The sequence below is a fragment of the Acomys minous genome (genome assembly GCF_964271855.1).
Source record: "Acomys minous genome assembly, chromosome: 6".
Taxonomy (NCBI): domain Eukaryota; kingdom Metazoa; phylum Chordata; class Mammalia; order Rodentia; family Muridae; genus Acomys; species Acomys minous.
The window spans coordinates 80429293-80452200 of record NC_140487.1 but is presented as its reverse complement, the minus strand read 5'-3'; the positions used below and the strand labels follow the sequence as shown (position 1 = coordinate 80452200).

Genomic DNA, 22908 nt, shown 5'->3' with positions numbered 1-22908 from the left:
AGCTTACTGCTGGCTCTTCACATGCTTTGTAACTGAACTGTAGTACACAGTGAGCCATTTTAATATTGTGCTTTAAATTTTGAAAGTGGTTTTCACGGGAATTACTCCAGATTTTTCATTAAAATAACTATCAGGAGGAGTCTTGGAAGATGAAGAAAGATTAAGTCTCTTCTGAAGATCACTGGAAACTCGAGGTCTGGCCACGCCCATTGGTAGGTGACAAAGAGCTGTACTTGTGGTAGGTCTTGATTCATCTGTATGCTGCCAATGGTCCCTGTGTGCACACTGCACAAGTCTTCCTGCCTAAGATCCGTTTTCCTGCCACTCTTGGTAGCTGATATCAACACTGCTGAAGGAATATGAACGTGTTTGACATTGTCAGAAAGGGATTTATTTTACTTAAAAAACAAGGATAAGAAGAATTGCAAGACTGTGAAGACTAAGGGTGGAAATCCTAGCTCCACACTCAGACTCATTCACTGACTTCAGAACTTTACCAAATCCTTCCAGTGTCTAACACTAGATTTAGAACAAAAGGGACATCCCTTGTCCAATACAGACCATCTATAAATGGACCATGAGGGTGCCATGGGAGCCCTACTCTCAGAGAGATGCAGTGTGGCTTTTGGTTTTTCATCTTGGCTCTTGGGAGTTTAGTTTCTAATCTAGAAAACAAAATCTTGCCAGCTCTAACAGAGAATTTATCTTCTCACTGTTCTGAGTTGAAACTATGGCTCAAATTACTGATTCTTTTTCTGTAAAATTTGAAGTTAAAGAGACTGGTTGTTTTCCAGTTTAAGGCCCTTAAAAGACATATTCAAAATTTTATATTCATCACAGGTTTTTTTTAGAGGCCAAGGTTGGAAGTTATATCTAAGTGTGTTAGAGCTCTTGCCTGACATGTGTGAGGCTTGAGTTCAACTCCAAACACTAATAACACATAAATAAAGTTCAAAAGCTACAATAAAACAAAACTCCAAAATTCACAATGAACACCAGGATCCCTTAAAAATCAAAATCCTTAGGAAGGAAAGTGAGGTTATCCTTGGTTATCAAACACCATACATTTCCCCTTAATTTTAAAAAACTTGATTGAGTAACAAACAATTTTCACAAGGTCCCAGTAACTGAAATGTAGTAACAGTAAAATAAAATTTCAACAGTGGAATTCAGACCCAAAGGTCACTGACAGTAAGTGTGGCCTTACTCTGTGGGTGCCCATGATGCACACTCTGTAATTCACACCCTATTCAGAACATGGTTGGAAATGTCACATTGTCTTGCTGATGATTTCTCTATTTTTGTAACCTAGGTCATGCTAGTACACTATCAGTGAGCTCAGATTAATATGCTGTCCCTAGCTTCCTCTCAATCAAACTTGAATTATTTCAATGGCCATCAGACCTGTGAATTCACTGCAGTTCACAAACCAGATGAACTCTTGGCTGACTAGACCATCCATTGGTTTATCTTATAAATTGCTCTGGGCCCAGAAGCCCAAGCCAATGCTGTCAAAGTGAGTGTGCTCAGTGGTTAATCTCTAATTACACACTGAGTACAACAACTTAAAATTTTATATTTCTCCTATACTGGGAGACTAATAGGCTTCAATTAATAGACTGTGCCCAATAGACAAGTATTAAAAGTGATAGATAATTCAATTTCAACATGTAATAATTCATTAGTGAAGACAAAAATTTTCCAGTATCTTTGCATAGGCCACCAACCAGTGTTCTTCTACCTTCTCATGACAAAGCAGTTGTCAGCTGATGGAGGGACTCTGAGGTGTCTTAATAACTCAGGATATATGACATCTTCACTTCTGAATACCAAATGAACACAAAGCCTGAAAAAAATCTAACTAGGATCAGGGATCTTTCTTATCCCTTAAAATTGCTCACCCATAAAGCTGTAATTGGAGCAGAGGTGGCAAGGCAGAATTTACTTAGGTTAATGGTGGAGTCAGCAAGCCAGTACCAGATTAGTATAAAACACTGATGGTGCTTGGAATACATGAGCATACTGTTAAGTACTTTGATAATACGGATACTCTTGGAATTCCTCTTGCCATTGAGCATCTGAATGTGAGGTGTTGAGCTTCTTGTTCGTTAGGCTGTTTTTTAATCATCTTGCCATATCAAACACTGACATGAATCGTACATCCATACATCAATCTTCAAGTCCAAGACTTGGTCTCAGTTATTCACCCATCACTATGTTTCCTCTTACTGGGTCTTCTTTGGTGACATCAGTTGTTTTGTTTTTAAAGGATGGCAATGTAAGATTTTAGTAAAAACAATCAGTTACATTAAAAAGATGTGAGTTAAATTTGAATTCTGATTTCATCAAGCACTAGGTGTGGGACTTTGGGCAAATGACTTAATCGCCTCATCCTTGACAGAGGAATGGTGAGAGAGCAGGAGTGTAGAGCAAGTGCCTCATGCAGTTATTGCAGTAAGCAAGTTAAAGTATGCATCCTGTAAAATGAAGTGGTTTAGATATCCAGTGAGGGGAGAAATAGCATCCCAGCAGAGATGAGAAATGTTGATAACTCTAGAGTGTTATGCAGTGATAATGTGGCAATCTATCAGAAAATAATATCATTTCAGTGTATTTTAGAGAGTTAAAGCTGGCGTCATGTTCTCAAAGTTGCTCATGTGATCATCTAAGTGCTGGTGATAGAATTGTCATTCTAAGAGTCGCTTTCATCCTATATCATAAATCCTGGCTTTGTTGCAAAGGGATTAGCTGACCTGTTCCTCTTCAAAAGTATAACTTCTTAGACTATGGTTCAATTCTCTACTTATATTCAACATTTAATGGAGTGATACTTCAAATAACACAGTCAGGTGGCAGAAAGATACAAACATGTCACATACTTCCAAGACACACACAAGGACACCTGTTCAGTTTAAATTTGCACGTGCACATGTGTGAATTTCCACAACACAAGAAAACTCAAGGTAAGACAAATACATCCTTGAAACAATAATATCTCAGGTATGTTAGTTTGAAGCCTTTCAGGTGTCAACATCATGTTGAAATGTGTTCTATCCACAGAGGTCAGACATTTAGAGAGACTCTTCCTGCTGGATTTATTTTTAGCTAGAAACAAGAGACCTCCCCAGGGTGTCTTGAGAGTATAGTCAGGAAGAGTCCACTGTATCACTAGACTCATGAAGGCTTCCTCACATGGTTTGTTTGTATATTGAGAAAAGATACACACAATTAGTTTGGAAACAATCATTTTCAAAGTAGACCCCAACACTTGTCTCCAACATCCACAACAAAAGAATATATGCTCTCCTGGAATGCAAAGCTGGAGGCTTCTTGAATGAGATTACACCGTTAAGTCACACATCTTAGTCTCCATTATCTTATGACTGTGAGTGGAACATGTTTGAAATTGGGGCATGTATGGTACACAGGTCTTCTTACCAGAGGTCCCTAAAGTCAAATTACTTTCTACAAAGTGTGAGCAGCTGTCCTGGAGGATTCTGATGTCACTGAACAGACAGTGGGCTGGGAATGGGCACAATGCTCCTGACTCATCAGTCAAAAACATACTATCCTCTCTTTTTTTGACTGACGTGACCCCTAAATAATAAACAGACTTTTCACTATGATTTTCTTCAGGAAAATTTCCCTCCAGTTCCAAAAGCTCATCCAACCCTGAGAATGAAAGTTGTGGGGAAATCATGCTGGGTTGCTGATGTGATAATAGGAAAAATGCTTGGGCCTCTATCTCCCAGGAACTGCCAGAGAAAGATGCTCTCAGCGGGGAGTGTTTGCTGGAGGTACCCTTGCTGACAGAACTATGTATCAGCCCTTGCTCATCATCAATTTCAACTGGCTTGGAGTTGCTGACCAATGTTGCATATTTAACCGAGGGTTGTCTCTGGCACTCATCCTCACAGGTCACCTGGGTGCTCTGAGCCCCAGAGAAGTTAGCACTGTTACACTGGTCACCAAGACAAACAGAACCCATTTCAGGGTCTGGAGTGGTCAAAAGAAGGGAGACCATAGTTGCTGGTACCATCTCATCTTTATTTTTCCAAGCTGTATCGACACTGATTTCTTCTGAAATGGGTTCAGGCTCCAGAAGAAGAGGACCAAATATCACCGATTCTGCATGCTTGGTAAAAAGATGCTCAAATGTTTCAGGCTAAAAGAAAAGACATATTTTAATGCTCAGTAAGTTACAAATTCATTCTGTCATACTTGTAGAAAGGCAAGCATACAAGGTTAAAACCAAGGTCTATCAGTCAACCACAAAGGACACAATTAGGGCTGAAACTTTAAAATCTCAAAAATCAGAAAGGAGAGTCAGTCTCAGTTTTTCAAAATCATACAAGAAAATCTGGGGCTTGAGTTCTTCAAATGCTATGAACATAAACACACAGACCTCTCTTCATGAGTAAAAATGAATTTGATACTTAATCATGGCCATGGGCTACACAAGTAAGTGAGCCACGCCTGCACGTTCTTAGCTCTCGGTAGGGCTTGGTTACTGTGACTGGCAAATACGTGCTTCTGAAAAGTCACTCTATTTTATAGTAAATTATGTTTCTACAAAATAAAACTTTAATCTCCAAGCATTAAAAAAGGGTTGGAATGCAACAGAACATTTCAAAGAAAGTGTTAACAACTACTTTATACCACAGGATAAAGTGTGAAGGTGGAGTGACAGTGGCTGACTTGACACAACATACCTGCATTTGGTCACAGTGAGAACCTGCTGGAAGCTATTTGAAAATACCAAGTGATGGTACCAACTTGCTGAAGATAATGATGGTGAGAGAGACATCAACAGACTTGGAAACACTTATTCTTATACATAACTTCATGTAAAGATACACCCTACGGAACACATGGAATGAAGACAAAACACGCAAGACAAATGTGCAACATGGTGTGTTTTTTTATATATAAGAACAAGGGTTACATCACAATGAAATTCTGCCAAGAAGCTACAAATCAAAACTCTGTGTGCAAAAAAAGCTGAGTACAAACAATGTAAACACATCAAATTGTAAAATAAAAAATACTGCAGATACATCACACCGAATAGTTAACACAACTAAACAGAAGATGTGGTCAGTTCATAGATCATACATGTGATTTAGCTTTTAAGTGTTACAGTTTTTAAGCGAATAAAACGAATTCTGAGTTATGGCCTGAGATAATGGTGTATTCAAATGTTCTTTACAATAGCAAGTGTATCTCATATAAAAATACAGCAGTTGCAAACTCTTAACTGAAATATATTAGTGATTAAAACCATAAAGGAATAAATATACTGAACTCTAAATAGAATAATAGCATAGACATATGTAAGGTTTAAAATACTGAATGATAAAAAATACTGTAACTAAATGATATATGGTGAGAGAACTGATCCACTTCCACTGTTTCTGACAGAAGCTACACATTTGTGATTTCCTTCAAACATTGTATTGTTTCCTACATGCTTTTACTACTTATATACCTGAATTGTTCTAAAATTTTAAGTGAGCTCAGCATTTGATCTACTCATTTCATTATCTTCTTTCTATCAATATGGAAAAACAGAAACAACACACAGCATGTGGCATGCTCATATGTGTTCCCCAAATTATCTGTCTCATATACTCCTGGTCCTTAAAGCTTCCTACTGAGTAATTAATTGTAGAACAGGCCAGGGCCATCTAAAAAGCATTCTTATGAAAGGTCTTATTTTCAAATTTTTTAACCACATATTACTGAACTCTTCCTTATCAGTGGTCTGAAAACTTCTAAAAATTTTATTTGTTCAAAATATATTTCACTCTATTGATAGAAGAATTGAAAAATAACCTTCATAAATTCACAATTAGGCATTCTCTTATAATGATGTCTGTTAAGAGGAAATGAAGAAGGGGGCACAGCCTTTGTAGTGTCTTAATTGAACAATGTTTAAGATCCAAATAGAATTGCCAATCACATCTAAGTGACCCACAGACCTTAAATTTGAAATTATTTGTGTCCATCAGTTCGGTTTAGTTTGAGTGTAAGCAATAAAGCCCACACTATGTTAACATCCCACACACATGGTTGGTGATCTGTGTTTCAGGGAGAAAGACCCTGTCCCCACTGTGATCCATTTATAAAATTCCAGAAAGTTCCCCTTCTCTGCACATTTCCCTGTCTGCTAGAAATGTTGGCTAACTCAGTGTAAATAAACTAGGCTTATGGAGGCTGGCACTCTTTTCTGCTCTGAGCAACCTGACCTGGGTGCATGGGTTATTCTGATATAAAACATAACACCCACTGCTCTGTAACCAGCACAAACTACAACTGCTGGCCTTCTTTAAACTAAAATCAAAGTCAGAACTTAAGCCATTTTCAAGACTATAGAAAACTGAAACTCCTAGATTGTTCCAAGTTTGATACATGCAAGAGAATACTCAAATTCATCAACTTATGTGTCTATAAAGAAATCTAATGTGGAAGTTTTCACACATGGAAGCAAAAACTGAACACCTTCCCTGCAATTTGTATGTGGAGTTTTTGCAAAATTGTGTGTCAGAAATTACCTATTAGAATTCACTTAGTTACAGCGTTATCCACCATATTTGGTGATATGCAACAAAATAGGTTCTGACAGCAATAGTTACACCATTAACATTTTATAGCATTTTTTAAAATAATGTATTTATTTATTTATTATGTATACAATGCTCTGCCTGCATGTACATCTGCCTGCCAGAAGAGGGCACCAGATCTCATTATAGATGGTTATGAGCCACAATGTGGTTTCTGGGAATTGAACTCAGGACCTCTGGAAAAGCAGTCAGTGCTCTTAATCTCTGAGTCATCTCTCCAGCCCACCACCATTAACATTTTATGACACTAAAAATAAAAAAATAGAAAGCAGAGACCATGAATATTAATTTTAAACTTTAGATGTCCTGAAAACCAAGCTTATGTCCCAACTGAACTACATCAAATCTACACTGTGGCCACAAATGTACACTTCTCTACTAAACTCATCAAATGTTACTTCTTAGTAATTCAAACAATAGTTTAGGTTTGCTTCCCTCCTTCAAAATGTAAACATCTTCTAATACTCTACGGACTGTTGGGAAGTTGGCAGATTGGGTTCATCTGTAGTGGTCATGAGAGACTTCAAAGAATGTCCGTTCTCTGTTTAAATAAAATAGAACAATATAAGAAAGCAAAATAAAGAGGTTGTTCAGAAAGCCAAAGATAAAAGATTTCCAACCCCTTCTCTTTGCGTGATCACAGGCTTTAGGTTCTTGTGTTATACTGCAGTGATGCACTTAGAAGAGAGGGGAGCCAGTGTCCAGACGGACATTGCTCACTCTCTTTCAGGATGCCATAGATACCCTAAGGACAGACTGCTCTCTCCAGCAGGGAAAACTACAGTATCAATAGCAGAGTAGGTAAAGTAACAGGGGTTAAATAAATATGAATTAAAAGGGGATAAAATCAAGAGTAATACTGAAGAGTTTGAGGGGTACAAGAGACTAAGGGTTGAGTGAGGAGAAAAACATAATAAAAGAAAATAGACTTTATTCAAAAGTGCTACAATGACCTTGGGTGATGATTATGATTATGATTATGATTATGATTATTATTTGAGGCAGGGTCTCTCTGTAGCTCTGTCTGGCCTGGAATGCACTCTGTAGACCATGCTGGCCTGGAACTCAGAGATCCGCCTGTCCCTGCTTCCCAAGTGCTGGGAATGAAGGCATACACCACCACTGCCCAGCTTGGATGCTGACTTTTTCAGAAATAATAGTGACGTAATGGTCAAAAGTGGAATTGCAGAGACATTATCATGAACTCTAAAACATCAATTTCTCAATAAATTTTCTGATCCAAGTCTCTTCCTTTTCTTGGACCACGGATTGATGTCTGCAAAATGATTAGGTTAAGATTATACTGATAACTAGAGCAAAGACCCTGACTCAGCTCTTTTTACAATACAGTAAAAGATAAAAAAAACATTTCCAAAGCATGAACAGAAGAGGAAGAGTGACCTTTATCGTCCTTGGCCTGACCACTGAGGTAGACGGCCATTGAGCCAGACAACCACTGAGGTAGATTTAACCTGACTAGTTCATAGTCTCTCCTGGCCCCTTATTACCTGGCACTATGAAGGAAGAAGAAAATAAAGGAGAGCAAGTCACACACTGCTAGGCCAGTGCTATGACTGACAGAGATGGGCTGTCTCTAAATAAATCTCTGACCAAGACTTAGCCTGTTCTATACATTTCCAAAGAGAATTTAGCTGTTTCCAGATGCTTCTGACACATGTGCCATTGTTAGGCTTTCTGTCTAGAGCCCTACAGTACGCCAACAGTCTAGGACCCTCTAGGTTCCAAGGAAAAGTCGCCCTGGACTCTTAGTTTTAGATTTAGCTTTCATAAGGTGAGTTGTTTAGTTCACTGTTGCAAAAAGATAATGGATGTACACGAAGAAACAGAGTTGCGGATGAAGGTGTGGTACACAAAGGAATGGGGCCTGGAGGAGGAGGGAGGAGAGAAAAGGAGGAAAGGAGAGACAGGAAAGAAGGAGAGGAAAGAACACTTGAAATACTGTAAAACAAATAACTTAAAGTAAAGCTTCACAGCTTCCATTCCAATTGCCAGTTCTTACTGTGTTGTATTAAGTTTTATAACTTATTTACATTACATATCAATTATAATCCCCTTGCTCTTATCTTCCTGTTCCCACTCACCCTCCCTCTTCTGCCTTATTCCCCTCCCCAGACCTCTGACTCATGGGGTCCTCCTCCCTCACCATCTGAACACAGCCTATCACATCTCATCTGGGTAGCCTGCATCCCCTTCCTCTGTGTTCACACAGGACCTCTCCACCAAGGGACAGAGACCAAATCACAGGCACCAGAGTCCATTTCAGAGATAGTCCCCACTTCTCCCCTACCCTTCTCCATGTGGAGAATGAGCTGTCCATCAGCTACATCTGAACATAGGCTGTAGGTTCTCTGCTAGCAATGTCCTTGGTTGGTGCATCAGTTTGTGCAGCCTGCCCCCCCCCACCCTTGGGTCCAGATCCACCAGCCTTGATAGTCTCCTTATGGAGCTTCGAACACCCAACTGGTTTTGTATTAATTTAATTGTTCATTTAATTATATAGATTTGCAGTCTGGTTAATTTCCGTGTGTGGTGTTTTATTTATCATCAAGTGTTTTTTTAATAAGAACGTTTATTTGAAAATTTTTAAATGGGATGGCATGGAAAAATTATAGTTGAGATAAAACAGGTGTAAACTACTTTTGGATTTAGCAGAAAAAAAAAATAGCCCAAAATGAAAAATAAATTGAGGAAGGTTGAGGTCTTTTATGCTATGAAATTGGAATGACAGAAAAAGCAAGTGTTTTGAACTTATACTTAACATATTTTCCTACATCAAGGATTCAATCTCTAAGAATCTGACTCTTGGGCACACAGAGGATTCTGATTCCAGAGAGCAGAATGGATGTCCTTGCTGTTCTCATCTCTGGAGACTGCTAGCATGCCAGCATGAGAATAAATGAAATACACATGACCTGAGAAAGAAAATATACAACGAATGTCTGAAATTCAATTTTTAAAAGGGAGAACAATCAGAGGAATACACATCAGAGAAAATGTGCAAGGAGAGCTTGAAGACCAGACCGTGGTTGCCATGGGTAGCCACTGCAGAGAGAGCTAGTCAGCCCTGCTGAACACAGAAGGGATAGAAATGGCTGGCAAAAGGCCTTTGCATAAGAACTGGTCTGTGTTTCCAAAGCGACCGGTTTGTTCTCAAACCTCTGGAGGGAGGAAGAGCATAGCAGCGAAACACTGCCATCTCAGAGTGTGGGTGCCTAAGACACTAGCTCTGTGCAAGGGGTAGCAATCCCACCACCCTTGCCTTTCTGCTTCATCCCACATGAGTGGAAAGCAGAGGACTGCAAGACATTTGGGGGAGATTCTGAGGTAATAAAGCAAGGTACACAAGAATTTTAAAACAAAACTCCTATAATTGGTATCTCTCCAAGACTGAGGCATGAAACCCAAACAGAAGGTTCTGATCCTGCCCTTGGCAGGAAAGATAAAGTCATGCTTTGTAACAATCCTACAATTGTACTGGAAAATGGAAGGTAACAATGCCTCAGAATTTAAGAAAAACTCCAGTTATGCAAGAGGGTCTAAGAGCCAACAAATATGGAGACAGCAAAAAGAAAAAGACACAAGGAAAGAAATGATCAAAGAAATAGTGGAGTGTCTTAACACTGACAAGAGAGAGAATGGAGACTCTTTACTCAAGTCAAATAGAAAAACCCACATTAGTCAGCAAATTTCAGAATATCAAAACTAGAATGTTTCTCAAAAGGGAAAGCTATAAAAAACCAGCAAGGAGGGAACGTGTGAGTAGCCATCTTACTCTGCAGAAGCAACATCAGCTTCCAGATAGTAAGGTAAGAAAGACTGCTGAGTCCTATTGGCAAGAAATCCATATTCCACAGACTACGAGGAAGGACAGATGGAAAGAAGGGGAGAGTGTGGTGGTTTATATGAAAATAGCCCCCACAGGCCCATAGGGAGGGCACTATTAAGAGGTGAGGCCTTGTTGGAGGAAGTCTGTCACTGGGGCTGGGCTTTGAGGTTTCAAACGCTCAAGCTAGGCCCAGTGTCACTTTCTCTTCCTGCTGCCTGAGGGTCTGTAGGAAGAACTTTCAGCTGCATCTCCAGCACCATGTCCTCCTGCACGCTGCCATGCTTCCCACCATGACAATAGACTAAATGTCTGAACTGTAAGCCAGCCCCAATTAAATGCTTTTTTCTACAAGAGCTGCGTGATCATGGTGTCTCTTCAGAGCAGTAAAAACCCTAACTAAGACAAACCACATCGAGAGTGGTTTGCCACACAAGGAGGCTATCTAACCAAGGATGAGGAGGAAAAGAAACCTGAGAAACAGCTCTGGCTGGAAGCCAGTGCCTGAATAATAACCTACAGCCATTCTACTGAAATCTAGTGGAGATGGGGGTGAGATGACAAGGGGATTTCTGCAGCAAAGTCTCCAACGAAGACAAGACATGGCCCGTATAAAACAATGTATGTAATCTAAACACAACCAGTTAGGATGGCAGACAGACTATAGATAGTAGGTAGGTACATAAGTAGATAAGAAATTTTAGGAACAGAAACAAAGGGAGAAGCCCTAAAAGGGGAAAATGAAGCCAATTAAAATTTGTTTTCATTGAATTGATCAAATGGAAGGCTTCTCATTCAAACAAACAAACAAACAAAACTTATTTGACACTGGAATCAACAAGAAAGGTAGCAATCAGGGCTGGAGAGATGCCTCCATGGTTAAGAGCACTGACTGCTCTTCCAGAGGTCATGAGTTCAATTCCCAACAACCACATCGTGGCGCACAACCATCTATACTGTGATATGATCCCCTCCACTGGCCTGCAGGTGTACATCCCGACAACACTGAATACATAATAATAAATAAATCCTTTTTAAAAAGAGAGATGTAGCAATCATATTATAATACTTAGCTCCTCATGGAACAAAAGTTACACTAAAAACAACATAAATGTGGTTTATTTGTTGTCTAGTTTAAAATAATTAACCCATATACAAAATAAGGTACAGTATAGTGACAATTTATAAAGATTTAAAAAATGGAAGAAAAAATGAAGGAAAGAAATTATATCTCTATGTATACTATGTGTATACATATGTATATTGTGTGTGTGTGTGTGTGTGTATATATATATATATATATATATATTAGTTCAAAGAGTTTCTCTATGAAGAAAAAAAAAGATGAAGTTTTTCTAAAGTTGCAGAGAACTGGAAAAGTTACAGACCAGTTAGCAGATGATGAAATCCCCAATGCCTGTGAATCTGTGGCAGCAGCCACATGCAGTTCTAGGAGCAGACAGAATTTAGGGACATAGAAGTGACACATCAAAAAGACTAAAAGCAAACAGTTGAAAGTATTGTTAATTGTGGGTGGGGTGAAGCAAGAGCTACACACTTATATTTTTTCAAATCCTTAAAAAAGCAAATGGAAATGCCAAGGCATGCACCAGAACAAACATTGGCAGCCGTGCTTCCTGACAGCAGTGGTGGAGTACTGCTCAGAAAACAGAAAGCTGGCAAATGATGAGCTCTCCCGCAGGGTGGGAAGGATGGGGGTCATTAGGCTGTGTTCACAGGATGGAGAAACCACTGGGTGTCTGGGGGCCTGGACAAAGCCCTGTCAACCCTGAGATATCTCAGCAGAGTCTGAAATGACAGAGGTAGTATGCCAACCTTGAGGGCCGCTCAAAGTATTTCTGCTCATCAGAGACACACCTGAGTGCATGTAGGAAAGTCCAAAAGCACAAAGCAGATTATAACACACACACATACACGCGTGCATGTGTGCTCGCATGCACACGTGCATGTGCACACACGCATGCACATGCACATGCACGGTCAGAAAAAAGGATCCAGAGATAAAGGGGAGAGGGCAGTGAGGAGGACTGTATCTGTGCTTCCTATTATGAGAAATGAAACAAATATAGAAACTATAAAGATATAACATTATAGTTCTTGTTTGTATTTTTAAAGAATTATTTATTATTATCATGTATACAGTGGCCAGAAGAGGGCAACAGATCTCATTGTAGATTGGCTGTGAGCCACTGTTTGGTTGCTAGGACTTGAACTCAGGACCTTTGGAAGAGCCTGCAGTTCTCTTAAACTCGGAGCCATCTCTCCAGCCTTGTTTGTTTGATAGTTAGTTAGTTAGTTAGTTAGTTAGTTAGTTAGTTAGTTAGTTAGTTAGTTAGTTAGTTAGCTTTAAGACACCATGATAGTACACAGGGATTATTCCTTCCATGCTGAGGGCTGAGTTCACAGCTTGCACATGCTAGACAAGTGTTCTACCATGAAACACGACCCCTCAGGTCCTTTATCCTACTTTGGTGTTGTCTTTACCATATGAAATTTTAAACAGAGAAGGAAGTATTGCATACAAAAAGGTCTTGGGAGAAATATCATGAGCGACAAGGTACCACTATACTGCTTATTACCAGGCTCAACATGTAATTTAAAAACCTTTTTTGAGAGCGAATATATGAGTGCGGGGGTTAGAGGGAAACCTCAGGCATCCATTCTTGCCCTCAACCTTGTCTGAGACAGGGTCTCTTTGTTGTCCACCACTGCTTCTACCAGCTTTCTGGCCTGCAAGATGTCTGCAATTGTCTGGCCCCAGGGCACCTACACACTAAGAACACTGGAGATGCAGACACCATGCTGCTCTATCCAGTGGTTCAGACTGCTTGTGAGGCAAGACTCTTACATACTGAGTCATTTCCCAATTCTCATTTTTTCTTCAAAAAGATTTAAAAATACTAGCTCTTACACCTTTAATTTGCATATTTAGTTTAGCATAAGTGCTGGTTTAAATGGAAACGGGCCTCAGAGGCTCATATACTGCATCATACCCTGGTTGATGAACTGTGTGAAGACGATTAGAAGGATTAGAAGATGCTGCTCTTTTTAACTAGGTGTAACCTTGTTGGAGGAGGTCTGTCGCCTTCTTGTAAAAAAAAAAAAAAAAAACCTCAATAAATGAAGCTATTTTTTGCCCTTGTCCTAAGAGTCTGATGGGGGCTAGGAAGAGTTTTAGGTTAATGGCCCTGGCGGAGAAGATTTCAGGACAACCTGGTATTGACTGGTCACATGGCTATTAGTGATCACTCTTTTGCAGATCTGCAATAAAAACGAAGCAAGTGAGGGAAAGAGACACTGAAAATGGGCAGTTTGAGGAGAAAAAGAGCAACCAGGTTAGAGCCAAGCCCTGTGCTCAAGGAGATAAGATGTTTAAAGGAACTATTTCATTTAGTTTGATGCTAAATAAAAGATATATCTTTTTTTGCCTTTTTTTTATTTGTTGCTTGGTTGGTATTTTTGTTTTTCAAGACAGGGTTACTCTGGGTAGCCTTGGCTGTCCTGGATTTGCTTTGTAGACCAGGCTGACCTAGTAATCTCAGGGCAAGATCCTACCCAGCTAAGCTTAAGTAAAAAAGGGATCCATTAACAACTGAAATCTTCTGCAAATATAATACAAGAGGGGGCCAAATTTGCAGCCCCACAAGCAGAAGTTGGCAGCCTCAGCTTTAGCAGCAAGGATATAGGAAAGGAGTTACAGAATCTTCCTCCAAGATGAAGAAAAGCACTGAGACCAGGCATACGACAGGGCAGTCCTCTGCATGGAGGCCCAGAGAGGCCATTGTGTGAAGCTGTGAAGGTGAAGCCTAGACTGTATCAGAGAACAGGGGATGTTGGAGATGCCAGAGTCACTGGAGACCTGCCAAGGAGAGCAGCAGGCGTGGTGTGGGGCCACGCCAACAGAGAGAGAGTGTGGTAGTGAATGAACCTAAAAGGAGTTGGAGATCTGAAGAGCCCTTTGATGTTAGACATGGAGATACAGAGTTTGGAACCTGCCCTGCTGGGTTTCATTCTTGGCTTGGTCCAATGTTTCCTCACTTCGCTCCCTTTCCTCTCTTTCTGAATGTCATTATGTATTCTGTGCCATTGAGTGTTGGAAATATGTAGTCTGCTTTTTGATTTTGATTTTCCAGAGGGACTTTGACATAAAGTGGAGATTAAGAAAGACTATGGGGTCTTTTGAAATTGGACTGAATGAATGCATTTTTATTATGATACAGCTACGAGCTTATGGGGACCAGGGAGTGGCTTGAGTGAAAATTGCATCCATAGGCTCATATAGTTGTATTCTCAGTTCATGAGTGGCCTGAGAAGGATCAGGAGGTATGATCTCGTTAGTGTGGCCTTGTTAGAGAACGTATGTCATTGGAGGTGAGCTTTGAGGTTTCAAAAGCACATACCAGGCCCAGTTCCCCCCCATCTCTCTCTCTCTCTCTCTCTCTCTCTCTCTCTCTCTCTCTCTCTCTCTCTCTCTCTCTCTCTCTTTCTCTATCTATCTATCTATCTATCTATCTATCTATCTATCTATCTATCTCTTGCTATCCCCCACCTGTTGTCTGTAGGTCAGAATATACAGCTCTCAGCTGCATCTCCAGCACCATGCTCAGTGTGACACCACATTCCTCAGCATGATGACAATGGACTAACTTTCTGAAACTGTAAGCATGCTTTCTTTTTGGGGTGACTGTTCAGGCAGCAAACTGTCTCTGTCATTTTTTTTTTTCTTTTCCTTCTCATTTTGGAAGCTGCTCACCTGCACTTCCGGTTCACTCAAGTAATTAAGTTCCATTCCTTCTCAAGTCTCTGATAGGGTTGAAGACCAAATAGTTTAGTCTTAGCTGTTTAGGGGTTAAGATGTTTTTAGGACTAGATAGAGGTTTTGAGTTGACAGAGATGAGATGTGATAGATATTGATTGTCATTCAGAATTTTAGACTCACCAAGATAGGAAAGATGTTTTTCACAAGGATGCCAAATGCAATTAGCCAAAACACCATGAATGTAACATTCATATGATCTTTGAATGTTTTATGGTTCTTCTTGCTGTATGTAATTTTTCTACTTACCTGTAATAATATAAATGTATGTGCCAATAAAATAAAATAAAATCTTAAATTTTAAAAAAGAGTGTCTCTTATAATGTCTCTTCACAGCAAAAAAACAGTGACCAAGGCAGTGTAGCTTTTGGTTTATTAAAAACCAAAGGAAAGGAAAATGGTAAAAAAAATGGAGAGAATTAATTTTAGGATCTCTTTAGAGATGAGATTAGATGTCTAGGACTTACAGGTATAGAATGTAAAAAGTAGTGTTCTTTCAAATCAGGATTTGAAGAGCAAAGTAAAGAAAAATTTTGCATTAAATATATATAAGTATTTAAATATTAAAATACACTTTAGAAACAATTTGAATTGTTTTAATTTTGCAGTGTCTTTTTAGTTTTGAATTAGATGTATCTTTTTTGCCTTTTTTGTTTGTTTGTTTGTTGTTTTGTTTTTCAAGACAGGGTTTCTCTGGGTAGCCTTGGCTGTCCTGGACTCACATTGTAGTCCAGGCTGGCCTAGAACTCACAGAGATCCACATGCCTCTGCCTCTGCAAGTGCTGGGATTTCAGGTGTGCTCCACCGTGCCCGGCTGGGTATATCATATTTTCTTTATTCATTTATCATTTGAAGGCCATTTTGATTTTTTCAAGTTCTGTATTATTGAAAATACTTTTTTGAATGTTACAATAGATTGCTGAGTCCTGATTTAAGCTGGGAAGAACTGCCAGACTCTTTAAAAGGCCTGTACTGTTTTTACATCCCCATGAGCATTCTGAAAGCCTCAGTGTCCCTGCTGTGTGGTGCTTCTGTGCTTCCTGTGATGGGCATCCCACAAGCTGTGGAGGGCACCCTGTGGCCTTGCATTCCCCTGATGACTAAAGATGCTGACCCCATGTTCACTTGTAAATACAAAGGTAATTTTGTCTTTCCCATATATTGCACTTAGAAAATAGTCAGATCCTATACTTACAGTTTTTCATTGTGTAAAAATATGTGTGACATACAACTGACAATCTCTTCTGTCTTTGAGTTTGTGATTTAGTATTAACCACATTAGAGGACACAATGCTAATTTGAGATGGATGGCAAGAATATCACTTTCTCAAAGGGACCTGTGTTTGAATCCAAGTTTTTATAGATATTTGTTGAGTATGTGCTCAGCCCTGACCACTACTAACCCACCTTCCAGCCTATTTGTGATTTTTAGTTCATTTTTTGTTGTTTGTTTTGTTTTGTTTTTTGAGAAAGGATTTCTCTGTGTAGCTCTGGCTGTCCTGGAACTTGCTCTGTAGACCAGCTGGCCACAAACTCAGAAAGATTCACTTGCCTCTGCCTCCTGAGTGCTGGGAATAAAGGCATGTGCCACCACCTGGCGTATTGATGCATTCTTAAGAGTGTATCTTTGTTACGCCCAAGAAATACATAAAAACTGTGACAACGTATACTGGAAATGAGAAAGTAAAGAGTATTTGCAAAGGTAATAAGGACTCTACCACAAATGAGAATATTTACAACCCACTTTTTTTTTTTAATATACTCTTGAGGGACTGAAGATGGCTATGCAATTAACAGGGCTTTCTCTTCCAGAGGACCTGAGTGTGTTTCCCAGAACTCATGTCAGGCAGCTCACAACTGTCAGTTCCTGCTCTAAAGCCTATGGGGACCTTCCCTGGGCATTTGTGGGTACCTGTGCGCGCGCGCGCACACACACACACACACACACACACACACACAGAAATATATATATTAAATCATTTAAGAATTACCAGACTGAAAATTTAGGGTGATATTTCAATGTACTTAAAATATCTTCCAGGTACCTAGCTGAATATTGCCACATACTTAGCTCTAATGGGGGAACAGCGGTGGGTGGCAGTGACACAGCCAGGTAAGCCAGAGTCTAAAGGCATTCGCTAATTCACTTCTCATCTCTGCCAGGCATTCTTTGGAAGGGAGGAAACATTTATCTGGTACAGGTTCAAACTATATTTGCTGAGGTCATTCTAGTTGTTTCTGTCTTTCGTGAAAACTAGATTCCTTTTTCACAGTAGTATGAAGGTAGAAATGCCAACTGTGCCATGCCGCAGGGAGAGAGAGTTTCAGTTTCCTTTTAAGAGGCAGGATGAGGACGGCCCTGAATTGATCTGTGTGCACATAGTGACGTTTTCAGGTTCTTATGTAGATGGGCATTTAGTTATTTTTATTTTGAAAAATAAAAACTGATGTTTAAGCTGTAAATGTGTCTAGTCTTCTCTATTTCCTGTTTGAGAATGCAGTAGCAGTTGACCATGCCAGGTGTCTACACTTGCATCCCAGAGCCAGGTGAGGACTAGTCATCAGCAGGTGAGGACTACTCATCAGCCAGGTCTGACTCAAATATCAATCTCACTTTCTTCCCTCTCTCTCCCTTTCTACTTTTATCTTTCTCCTCCCTGCCTCCCCTGCCTTTCCTTGTTTGTTGAAACAGTGTTCCTATGTAACCCATGCTGGTCACAAAATCACTACGTAGCCCTGGCTTCCCTGGAACTCACAATAATCCCCTTTTTAAGCCTTCCAAAACCTGATACATATCCCAGGTGTGCACCTCAGGTGTGCACCATCACACCCAGGGCATATGTTACTCTCTTACCTGTGCCCACTCATACCCATCCACACTCTAAGTCAGCATCCCACATCCTAACCCTCAGCACACCAGCTTAAGGCTGTGATGTTATGTCTAATGATAAACTGATCAGTGTTTACCTTCTCCACCGGATGACACATTCCTGGGGCATACACAGTTCTTCTTATCAATATAGCCCCCAGGTATAGCAAAGTGATTGGTGGGAGACAGGTTTTCCGTACTATTATTAATTAATAAAAGGACTGCATGAGTGAATATGTAAGTGAAAAATGAACAATCATTACAGAAGCAAAAACAAAACAAAATACAAGTTCTTATTCTTTCAACTTAGCCTTAGTCACTCCTCTCAGCCTGACTCTTATTTCTTAAACAGAAAGGATATCTTAAAAATCTCTTCACCTACAGTTTAGCAGCGATTTCTCATTATCTATAGATACTCACTCTATGCCTACTGAACAAACACAGAAATGACACATATGTGAAAATGTTCTCATGTGAATTCATAGTGGAAGAGAAAAGAATAATATTTTGTTAGTTGAAAAAAATCGAGAACACTACTGAAATAAGAGAAGTCCAGAGTTAGAGGGTGACAGAGTCCAGCGGAGCCGTCAGAGGCTAGCATTAGGAAAAGCAAAGAGTCCACAGAACAGACGATTGAATGCAAAGCTGCACAGCTGCCCCTTTGAAAACAGGGTGTTGTTCCATCTGATCAAAGACTCTGATTCAACCAGTTGAGCTGTTTGTGGTGTGTACAAGAGTGTGTGCTTGTTCATTCATGGACAAGCTGCAAAGCAGTGTTCTGTTGACTGCAAGTCATATGCCACTTGAACATTGGGAGATTGGTTTAGTGAGTTGCAAACAGCATTTTAAACAAATGGAAGAGAGTTTTAAAAGCATTCTGTTTTCTCTCTTCTCTTTCCAGCAAGATGTTTCCCACAAGTTTTGTTTCATTTTTTTATATTTATATATCTTTGTCAGGCTAGAAGATGAAACGTGCTTCTCCCGAACGGCCGTGCCAACATATGGAATAGTTGCTATCAGGATAAGCTCCAACTGGGGAAGCTAATCCTGCTTCTAAAATGATGTACCTAACAAGTATAGGCTTTGTTTGTTTGTTTTGTTTTGTTGTTTAATTCTGCTTTTGGTGACAGAAGACCCCAAGGTTAACACAAAGACAGCAATAGCCTACAATATATAAATATGTAAAGCTGTAACATAAAACAATAACTGAGGCTTAAGACCTCTAAATGCCACAAGGGTCACTTTCTTTCACCTACAAATCAGCTTCACCGTGAGTTTTATTATTCTGTGTCCTGAAGGAACACAGAATAAAAATATCATTGTACTTGTAATTGTGGATATTAAATAGTAGAAACTTATATTGATTCTAAGCCATTTGAAAAAAGACAGCTCATTTATACTGACAGAAAAAAGTCAGCTATCTATTCTCCATCTGTAATGTTACTTTCTGTTGTAGTATTTATTTTTCATGTATTGTGAGAAGAAAGAAAGATGTGCTGTCAACTCTCACGGGATAAGGGACAGAACTTTGTCTCCTCTGATGAAATGCCTATGGCTGGCTATTGCTAAGGACAAATGAGTCCTTGCTAAAAATGAGTTGAGCAAAATAAAGCCTTTTAAAGATATTTAAAAATCTAGAAGTCATATGTTATCTAAAGTGCAGCCTTAGATATTCTGAGTTAAAATACTTAAAAAGTGACCTTTTGGAAATTAAGTCCTTGTGCCCAGGAACAATTCTTGGGGTTTGGAACATCTTCCCAAAACAACTTTTTCATTCTGTAAAGAAGAAATACAACACTGTCATTACAGAAATATTCAGACTGAAGAAACATTGACAGTTAACATACAGAATCAGCATTGGTCCACTGGCTCAGCTCAGTAGGGCCACATCCATGTTTACATTTGATTTCATAAAGTGTTCACTAAATGCCCATGAACAGCCAGCCTCCTCTTACTGAAAGCTGTATGCTTCAGTAACTAACTCCCTTGCATAGGTTTTCCTTAGAAAACATTTTAAATGACCATCACATGGGACATGAGAAACAAGCCCACTTGACATGGTTCCGCCCCCCCCCACCCATACCCACCCATTCAACTAAAGCACTAGCTCATGATCTCACTAAAAGTTCCAGTCCAGACTGAAGAGCTCTAAAAGCCACTGTTACCAAACCTAAGAACACACTGTGCGGGATTTCCTGTTATGAGTCAGCTGAGTCCTGAATGCATATACAGAATTGTTGTTGTTTTTGTTGTTGTTGTCTTTTGTTTTTTGAGACAGGGTTGCTTTATGTATCCCTGGCTGTCCTGTAGGCCAGGCTGGTCTTTTGTTTGTTTGTTTGTTTGTTTGTTTGTTTGTTTTCTCCTTTATTAATTTATTCTTGTTACATCTCAATGGTTATCCCATCCCTTGTATCCTCCCATTCTTCCCTCCCTCCCATTTTCCCCTTATTCCCCTCCCCTATGACTGTTCCTGAGGGGGATTACCTCCCCCTGTATATGTTCATAGAGTATCAAGTCTCTTCTTGGTAACCTGCTGTCCTTCCTCTGAGTGCCACCAGGTCTCCCCCTCCAGGGGACATGGTCAAAGGTGAGGCACCAGAGTATGTGAGAAAGTAATATCCCACTCTCCACTCTACTGTGGAGAGTGTTCTGTCCATTGTCTAGATCTGGGTAGGGGTTTAAGGTTTACCGCCTGTATTGTCCTTGGCTGTTGCCTTGGATAAATGGATTGAGCTAGAAATGATCATAATGTGTGAGTTAACCCAGAAGCAGAAAGACTCAAATGGTATATACTCACTTATATCTGCATATTAGCCCAAGGGGCATGTCCCACGAAAGCCTTCATTTACCAGGAAACTTAGACAGAGGGGAGGACATTCTAGTGGGACTATAGATGAGAGAAGCATGGGAGAATGGCAAAGTAGAAGGATCCAGAGGGTCCTAGAAGCCTACAAGTAGAACATTATGATAGGCAGATTTGGGCCCAGGGGTCCTGCTCAAGCCAGGCTGGTCTTGAACTCACAAAGATCCACCTGCTTCTGCCTCCTGAGTGTTGGGATTAAAAGTGTGCACCACCACCACCCGGCTACAGGGGGAAAAATGTAAAGCTGAATTCTGCCTTCACGTGTACGTTGTCATATCAAGATGAAAGTCATTTCCTGAAAGCAACCTTTTCTTTTGTGTCATGTTAATTGCATTTGGAACACATATAAGAGCATTTTAATGCAATTGTATTTGTTAATATTATGAGTTAGGCTTTATGTCTGACTTTGAATACACTTGTTACACTATTTATGGCACAGGCCCTTAATCAAGTGCAGTACCTCTGGTGTGAGATTAGCAGGGTTCCAAGCAGTAGGACACAAGAGGAAATAATTATGGGTACGATCACATACAGCCCTGCATCATTCCGCTGCTTTTCCTTATCGCCTGAAAGAGAGACATGAGTCAAATGACCAGCCACTTATAGAGACCATACTGTAAAATCACGTGCAGAACACGCATTCTAATTTGACCATGTTTATATTACTTTCAAACACACAGAAACATACACATAAGCTAATGTCACTATGTCTATATTACCTTCAAACACAGAGAAACTTTAAAAAGAAGAAAGTAGGAACTGCAGAGATGATGGCTCAGGAGCTCAGAGCACCGGCTGTGGTTCACTTCCCAGCATGCACATGGCAGCTCACAACCATCTATATATAACTCTAGGTCCAGGATACCCGGCTCTGGCTCTTGTCTTTGGGGGTGTCAGGAATGCATTTGGTGCACAGACATATGTTTAGGCGAGCGGTCATATATGTAAAAACTAAAATAAGTATTTTTAAAGGAGCAATAAAAATACATTGTGTCTACATTAATAGTTGTTTTGACTAATATTATACTTGAAATCTAGCAAAACATTGATTTAGAATTATGTACTTGCAAGACCTATCCATCTAATTGTTTTTTAACTCTGTGACTCTGAGCGCCAATTAAAGGTGCCATGATGAACTCACTTTCTGCTCCTGTGGACCCTGTTGACAGCATCTGCCAATCTTCATTTTTTCAGATATAGTCACACTGGTGTCCTTGCTGCTTAAGGCCTCAGGGTGTGGCACATAGCACTGCATCTCACAATGTTTTTTCTTTCCATACTCAGAGCTTTGATCAAGCACAAGAGCCCACAGAAGGACCACCTCCATCCTTTCCTCACCACATTTTAACTTTGTCTTCATCTCGTGTATCTGCCCTCAAGGCCTTGCCTTTCTCCTGGTGCTGTATCTAAGCAACACATTCCCTGACCATCACTCCCTGTGTAGCAGTGGGACCTAAGTCCCACAAAGACAGACTTATGTTCACCATTTGGTCTCCAGTCCTTAGAACAATGTTCAACAAATACTTGTTGAGTAATAAATATTATTCTGAAGCAACTAACATGTTTCTCTTTTGAAACTCCATTATTTAAGTTACTTGGATTTAATAACTTTAAAAGTAATAAAAAATTAAAACATGGGTAAGTGCAGTAATCCAAACAGAGCGTGCTCGGTGAATTTAATGATCAATTTTCAGATGAAAGAAAGAAAGAAAGGAACAGAAAGAGAGAGAAAGGGTAAAAAAGAAAGAAAGAAATTCCTTGAACAACCCAATGACACCTCTAGGTAAAAATCTCAGCTCTTCCATGATCCCATAAGGAAGAAATTAATCCAGTGATAGCATAACTGCTGACAAACCAGAAAGCACATAGACA

The 22908-nt window shown here is 39.8% G+C and overlaps 1 protein-coding gene across 1 annotated transcript in view; it reads right to left on the bottom strand.

The window, feature by feature from the left end:
- Nucleotides 1-2485: 2485 nt before the first annotated feature.
- LOC311600660 (leptin receptor) overlaps nt 2486-22908 on the bottom strand; it is a 101599-nt gene continuing 81176 nt past the window's right edge. Inside the window, exons 18-20 of the mRNA XM_084787628.1 lie at nt 21497-21602; nt 19874-19949; nt 2486-4165 (exon numbers count right to left, since the gene is read on the bottom strand). Of these exons, the coding sequence (XP_084643754.1) occupies nt 3341-4165; nt 19874-19949; nt 21497-21602 (1007 nt within the window). The 3' untranslated portion in view covers nt 2486-3340. The remainder of the gene's footprint in view (nt 4166-19873; nt 19950-21496; nt 21603-22908) is intronic.